The following is an 8,240-nucleotide window of genomic DNA, read 5'->3' on the forward strand; positions in this document are numbered from 1 at the left end:
ACAATAATGCTGTCGGCTGGGGCCTCAGTTTGCTGGGTTGACAAATTGCCCCTTCCTGTCAACCCTTTTTAGTTTTCCTGCATCTGCCCCCGAGAGGCTCTATCTGGGCACTTGCTTTCGGGGATGGCCCAACTCTCCACAAACTCCAGCAGCGGATTTCCTTCTTCCTGTTCTTCAGCGCATCCAGCACTCTCTGGACTACGTCTTCTATCTTAAAACCTTCTTCCACGCAGACCCCTCGAAGACGTGCATGTCCTTGCACAGACTGTTTTTACTGCTTCAAATTCTAGTGCTTGTGTTAGCGCCCTCGTGTAATGTCTTAGGACGAGCCAACTTTACAGCCTGCTGTGTTTCAGCGTCTCGAAGGCCGTCGAGGAATTTGTCGATGGATAAGTTCTCGCAGACAGCCTCATCACAAGTAGAGTAAAGCACCTCTTACAAGTCGTGCGACATCAGCTTCAAATTCCTGCAGTGATTCATTGGACTTCTGGTGGCGACTCCTGAGTTGAGACCTGTAGACCAGTTCCATGTGCTTATGTCCGAACCGCATCTCCAGTCGTCTAACCAGTCTCCATAGTTTTTGGCGCTCCGCAGGTGGCACAGTCTGCAGGACCTTTAGCGCGTCTCCACGCAGCGAAAGGCAGAGCATGGACGCTTTTGTTGATGACGGCCAACGGTGGACGGCGGCAGCAGTCTCGAACAGTGTCCGAAAATCCTCCCAGGTCATCTTACCGTCGAAGGTTGGCACCCCTGCATTACTCATTGGTGGACATGAATTAAGCTGAGGTTCCGTAATTAATTCTGGTTTTCCATCTTCTGGGCTAACAATGGATTCTGTGCAGGTTTCTGAGCCCTTGTTTCTCTGAGCTATTTCCTCTAAGATCCTAATTCTATCACCAAATTCTTTTGAATAATCATTTAACTTGTCTTCTAATTGTTTGGAGCAACCATTTATACCTGCTTCTAGTTGCTTTTTAAATTCCTCTTCAACTCTACAAATTTTTAAATTAAACTCTGTAGCTAATTCATCTTTCATACTTTTCAAGTCATTTTGAAGTGTTTCACAATTACTATTTAATTTTTCTTCCAATGTTTTTAGTTAAGTTAGATTGTAACACTTTGGTAAGCTTACTTGCTTCAGTTTCAAAAATTAATATTTCGGGATCTTCACCTGCTTCTATCATCGCCTGTTTAAGTCTATTAGCTAAAACTGTTTTTTGTCCCAGAAGTATCTAAGTCCCTTTCTTCTAACTCCCGTTTTAAATCAGCCACTTTCAAATCTGCTAACTTAAACCCACTAGAAGCCATCGTTTTATTATATTATTACTTTAAAATAATATTAATACAATAAATAAATAATAAATAATATCTAAAGTGTTGCTTTTAACAAATCAATCCCACTTCTGACACCAATGTTACGTTTTTTTACAAACTAAATAATTCTTATGTGGGTTTACAAATAAGCAACACGATTATTAGTTACCATTAATAATGTTTATTTAAAGCTAATTTACAATAAGGACAAATAATTACTTTAATTGAAAGAAATTACTATTTACAATTATTACTATTAATTACAACTCCAATAATTACAATTACTATTATTAATATTTGCTAAATGACTAAGATGGCTTCTGCAAAACTAATATTATTTGCAATCACAAATATAGCTAATTAACAAGTGGCTTTACTGTCTCTTCTGCTTAAGTCCAATTTGCTTACGGTTTCCCCGGTGTCGTATCCTTCCACAGGAGTTGTCCAAAACTGCGCTGAATCTTCCGGTCGATCCCACGATGCGACGATTCTCACAGCAGTATCTCCGCAGGCACTCACTATCACAGGATCGTGTCACGACACTCACTACACTGCCTCACTGGTACTCACAAACTCTCCCGGCTCCCCAGTAGACGGCCTTATATTACCTTCTAGCATTCTTGCTAGAAGGGTCTATACCGGTGGGCTCTGGAAGGTCTAGAAGATTCCGGAGTTAATGGGCAGTGAGTCTTTTTACCAGGAAGACTGCTCTAGACTTTCTATTGTCATCAGCCTATTCAGAAGAAAGGACTGGCCCAGCCATTTATGAGGGTGTTGATGGCTCTCGCAGAAGGATTTATGGCGGTCCCTTACGTCAACAGCCAGGCCGCCACCGCAGCCGCCGCGCGACGGCCAGCTCCGTGACATTACAAAAAGAATTAACCGAATTGGTCCAGCCATTATCGAGATTAGCGCTTACCAACACATTTTACCATTAATTTTTATTTATAAGATTATATACGATTTGAAGTTATAACTTAGAACACAGAATCCGTCAAAATAAGCACAAATTACCTCACAGCCAGCTTTCAAAAAGTCAGCTATCTTCGACATTGGCACAAAGTAGGCAATGTGTGGTTTGCCAGTAGTCGCTGTGCCCCAGTAGATCTTGAGGTCTCTCTCCTTAAGTACAGCTGCCAGTCTATCTTCTCCCAAGACCTCCTGCAGATTACGGGTGATCAGCTGTTGTTTATCTTCCACACCCATATTCTCTCCGTTTACAGCGTCCATTTGTAACTAAACAGATATGATAAAAATCAGACATAATTAATGTGATATTAAATAACATAACATTACATGAAGTTTAATAAAATTCACTAGACTAGTTTACTTTTTAGTCTTGACCGTAAGCTCATGTCAGTATCATACATTACCTGAACAATCTGTCATAAAACATTGATGGTTAAAGTAACAGTGTAATTTGATGGGATAGAGTGGCTTCCGTATAATATCAAAGTGCCCTTCATTTTCAAACTTGTCATCTATCCATACAAAACAAACATTTCTACAAAACGATAGCCAATCTGCAATGGTATTTCTGCATGTACTGATACTTCCATACCTACATTTATTTATTAAAAAGTCATAGTTGGTTTGGTTCAAAATAAAATAAAGTACATGATTGTTAATATATTCATTAAACAAAATTTTGAGTGTTCAAAAAGTCTTCTCAAGTGTGATGTATTTAACATCGTGTTTGTTGTGATTTTTCTTGCATCAAAATACTATTTGATTTCCATCTTTAATTCTAGCTTTCATTCCTCACTATAAAAATGAACATGTTGGATTTAAAGAAGCAAGATCATAATTTCATAGCCATATAAAAAATTGTCCAATGTTAAAATGTTAAAAATACATTTTGGTATAGAAAATATTCATCACCTGGCGATGTCATTAATCACTACGCAAATTATTTTATTTTGTTCTAATCAACTTAATTTTCAACTATATTATTATTCTGCAAAATAAAAATAAAAAGGCAATTATTATTATAAATATCTATAGATCAAATGTTTTTATATTCAATGGTTAAGATATTTCTAAACAATAGTTGAGATAGGTTGATTTAACTGGCATGGTGGCCACTTATTATACTGAAGTCTTTATTTTTAAAACAAAATGTATGTATTTTTGGAGATAATTATTTTTATCTGCTCTTTATAAATGTCTAAATATAATATTTTTATGACAGCTTTTCTATGTGTAGCTATATAAGTTATGTAGAATAGTACCTACATGTTTTAATTTATAGTTTTGTATAATAACATAAGAAAATTATCTGAATCATCAACGCTAAACCATTTATAATTTTCACCCTGGGCTTTTTAGCAAGTTCTACAAAATAGACCGGGGCAAAAGGATTACTACACACTACAAAATGCAAAGAACTATTTTAAGTGGTAAAGCAAGTAACAGTACCATATAACATACGTTCAGAATTTTAAAGGCTAGCCTGTCAACACAATGCAGTCAAAAACATGTTTACGATATCCACAAGGTTTTTGGATTTCAATTTCAAGCCTTGAAGAGATAATATCATGTTAATGATACAAGCCAATGATACATATTATGATACAAGCCAATCATTGATTATACGAAAAGTAATATTGCTATCACTGTTACACAACTAACAGAACAGAATTTTCCAAAAAGTGTGACAAACTGCTGTGAATGTGATATGTTAATTTAAATAATTATGTGCAATAGTTAAGTTTTCACTACTAAACTAGATTTTTTTCCTCTGTTGATTAATAAGTTAGATCTACACAATTAATGTAATTAATTTGAACATAACTTAATCATTTACTTCAGTTTTGTTTATTACAAATTTGCCAGCTCTTGTCCAAATTATTTTATTTATTCTATTATAGTAGGTATCAGCATTTTGAGAACTTGCAACATGTGTAGAACAATATTTTGAGGTTATGTTTGTGTTGTCCTTAAAATTAATAAATTCAGATAATGTGAAGGAATGCAGTTAATTAATAGATTCTTACAAGTATACAAATTTTAGTAGGATTGAAACTTTTTGTCAGAGAAGTTCTACCACTTGTAACAATTCTATAACCAAGAAACACCAGAAGTAAATTTAAACATCTGTTAGAATAACTCACCAAGCGAACAGACGATTTCTCAACTTTCTTCTTCTTCTTCTTACACTTGTCACTTGTCACTGTCAGTGATACGGCTCGGGGAGAGTGAAAATCTACGACAATCGATAGCAGACATGATATTCGTAAAATAATAGCTTTAATAACTCTGTATTAATATTGTTTGCCTTAATTATTAATAATTTTGTAACAAGGATTTGTCTTCTGTTTTCTGATAGTTTGGGGCAGGTATATGTATTTCGCCATTCATGTTAAGGCATAATATTATCAAATCAAATAAAAATATAAGCTGTTGTGATATTCATAAAAGTAAATCATATTGTAACACGTTTTGTTGTTACATATTGCTGTTGTTTTATTTTATAAATCTGTTATCAGATATTAATTTTGGGTTATTAAATAGAATTAAGCTCGTAGAGCGTATGCACTGTCGAGTGTTCCTTCTTTTTGATCCTATACTGTTCAATGTAGTTATTTTTTTAAGAATATTAATATTATTTTGTGAAAGATAGATGATAGAGGAGTTGTATAAATACAAAAATAGTTTGAAAAATACACATTTTTATAATTATCACAGTAGTATTCTAAAACCGTCATCAGGGATTTTAATGAAATCTATACTTCGTGATTTGCATTTCCACTATAAATGACAGGGGTTAAACTGGAATACTGTATGTTAAATCTTGTTGGAACTATACATTTAATGAGGATGGCAAAATTGTTACACAAGGCATTAAAATTTTCTTAATTAGTCAAGTTTTATAATAATGACGGTTTGTTCTTCTGCATTATATTTTTATAATTACATACGTTTGTATTCAATGCAATATTATCATTCTTTATTACTTTTTAATACATTGCAGTTAAAGTTGCAGCAGTTGCAGTCACAGAAATCAGCTGACGTATTTTACCGATTTTAAGCTTAACGTAACCTCCTCGTACGTTTCCCTTTAATGCTTTTAATGTTCACGTTCTAGTAATTTCTCACTGACATAAAAGCTTTAAAGAGTGTTTCTAGTGGGTTCAGGGTTTTTAAACAATCAATGTCCATGATTTTTGTGACAATAATATTGTAAGGCTAATTTAAGATTATACGAACTGTTATCCAACCATTGGCATAAATATGTTTCCAAGGAAAAAAGCTTCGGTAAAGCTCCTTTTGGAAAAAGTGTTGTTCACAAACTCAACAGCCAAAAGGAATCATTTCACTAAAGTCAGTGACTTCAATCAAGTTAGCCTGTGATATTGGAACTTGAATAATGAGCTGCATCGAGTTGGCAAGTCTCCTAACGAGCTAAATGAATGAAAATTTTGAAAATTGGTCAGGAAACTAAAGGGTAGCCTATTTTAACCTAACGTAATCTACCCAATCCTAGCTTAACATAAGTTAGCCCAACCTAACATATTGTGTAGTTACTTGTCCTATTACAGTACAGGTGTGATTCTCTCATGAGTCGATATTCCAAATCGGTGATGAAAGGTCTCATGTTATGCCTAGAAATTCTGCAAAAGAGTTTAATGAAAACTGCATCCATTGTCAGTTATGGTAGGGAGAATAATGTCTGTACGTGGACTAGAAAGGCTATACATTGTTGAAAACACAAAGAGATAGAATCAATATTTAAAAGTATTGCAAAGGAGGACAATTTCAAAAGTAAAATAATAGTTTCCTGGTTCTGAGTACATTTTTATAAACAATGGTGATGCATGCAATTAAGCAAAGATAGTGACTAGATTTCTTTATGAAACAGAGGTTAATGTACTTCCTTGGCCAGGTAATAGCCATAACATGAATCCGATCTAAAATTGTTGGTCCTTGCTGAAGAGAAGAATGCTAGAGCAAAGAGTAACTACGCATCAAGGGCTAATTGAGATTTTAGTACAAGTGTGGCACCATGACGAAGGAATGAAAATAAATGTGTGCAATACTGTGCACAGCCTACCAAATTGGGTTAAAATATTAATAAACAACAAGGGCATGCACACAAAGTATTATTAATACAATTTTGTTTACTAACTTAAAAATGCTTTAACAAAAATTGTTAAGAAAACTGTGTCTAGCCTAATTATTTGTCTAACCTCTATAGGCTTATGACGATTAAATTATATCGGCTATTTTCTAAATTTTACTTTTTTTAGAGATTGTCTTATATTATATTTAAAAAAATCCAAAACTAAGGTAGTTAGAAACAGCAAGGTGTGCGGCTCAAAGAAGTCACAAAAACGTTCTATCTGCGTGGAATAATGAATTCTTATAATAGATCTTTAGAACTTAGTAGGAAGTGAACTTACCTCATTAAATTTACCAATAATGTTATAAAAGAACTGTTTTCTCAAGTAGAGATTATTCAGTAGTTAATTAATTTCACCTCGCACCATACCATTGGTGGACTAAAAAAAAAAAAAAAAAAAAAAAAAAACAGGGGAATATTTAAAACTCGATCATTCCTCTCCCAAATAAGGAAATATAATAAATAACCACTGCGCCATGAATTGGCTGATGTTTCCCCTCCACTAATGATTTAGAGGAATGAGTTGCAAGGCTATTGTTAACGTGGATACCACATCAAGGTGAACCAAAACAAGCGTTGGGCTATTAGCTACTGGTGTATAAAATAATAGGTATTTATCAGAATAAATAATTCCTCTCTATTAGTTATAATTGAAACAATAATTATTCAGTATAGAAATTCGAATTAATATAAATGGACTATGATACTATCGATTTGAATGCAGTGATATCGATTGTTTGACACATCTACCCTCTCCTGACCATACTTTAGGAAGAACAAGAAAATAGTCTACACCAAATTCTGTTGTAACGACGTGGATTGTTGCAGAATGACAGCTGACGTAGTTAAGAAAACATGTATTTTGTCTCTCACAAGAAAACAGTCTACACCAAATTCTGTTGTAACGACGTGGATTGTTGCAGAATGACAGCTGACGTAGAAAGTAAACATGTATTTTGTCTCTCATAGACTAGTATAGAGAAATTAGACTGTAATAGACTACTGAAATAGACTGTAACATAATGAAAACTTTGTACGTGTTACTACTCTCGCAACAATGCAAAACGCATAGATCATAACAAAACTAAATTTATATAAATCTACGAATACAGTACTACACTTTAACTGAAAGCGTTTTAAACAGTTTGGGCCGGGATTTATTAAAAAAATAGTGGTACAGTTTAGTGATTTTGGTATTATGTAGGCTAGAAACCGAATCAAAGGACAAAAGCTCAGTATGTTGTTTAGAGGGAAAATATATTTTTAAGCTCGTAATAGAAATTAAAAGTACACATATTACAATTAGCAACAATAATGATAATAATAAATGTAAAATAAACATTAAAACAATGAGTACTTATATCTATGGCTTGTAGTAGCAGTAGTGTACTAGTTTGTACCTTGGAGCGGTAAATGTTCTTTTGAGAACACCGTCAGAAACTCTGGTTTATGGCCATCCTTGGCGTTGGTTACAAAGCAAATTTTGCAGACCCCATCATATTCGGGTTGTAAAGTTATTAACTTAGTGGAATAGAAAGACTATTTCTCACACAAGAAACGCATGTTCTTCATCAATTCCACATGCATCGTTATGGAAAGCTTATAATACATAACCATTACTAACGTAATCTTATTACTAAAACTATACTTTTTATTTAAGACTACCCATAACATTTTATTGCCACTAATATTTAATAAATCCTTCGAGCTTTCTGATCACTAACAACTCCTTTCCTAGGTCGGCATATTGATTTGTTTATATATTTATTTTAACAAATCGGGATGGACGTGTTATATAAGTGCC

The 8,240-nt window shown here is 33.9% G+C and overlaps 1 protein-coding gene across 2 annotated transcripts in view; it reads right to left on the bottom strand.

Moving 5' to 3' along the window:
• LOC124357751 (tyrosine--tRNA ligase, cytoplasmic) overlaps positions 1–4,471 on the bottom strand; it is a 29,957-nt gene extending 25,486 nt beyond the window's left edge. Inside the window, exons 1-2 of one of the 2 annotated variants that reach the window (XM_046809784.1) lie at positions 4,428–4,471; positions 2,329–2,550 (exon numbers count right to left, since the gene is read on the bottom strand). In XM_046809784.1, the coding sequence (XP_046665740.1) occupies positions 2,329–2,544 (216 nt within the window). In that variant the 5' untranslated portion in view covers positions 2,545–2,550; positions 4,428–4,471. Of the gene's footprint in view, positions 1–2,328; positions 2,551–4,310 lie in introns of both variants that reach the window. The other variant, XM_046809783.1, reaches the window with a different exon arrangement.
• Positions 4,472–8,240: the final 3,769 nt, after the last annotated feature.

The sequence above is a fragment of the Homalodisca vitripennis genome, chromosome 3 (genome assembly GCF_021130785.1).
Source record: "Homalodisca vitripennis isolate AUS2020 chromosome 3, UT_GWSS_2.1, whole genome shotgun sequence".
NCBI classification, from domain to species: Eukaryota; Metazoa; Arthropoda; class Insecta; order Hemiptera; family Cicadellidae; genus Homalodisca; species Homalodisca vitripennis.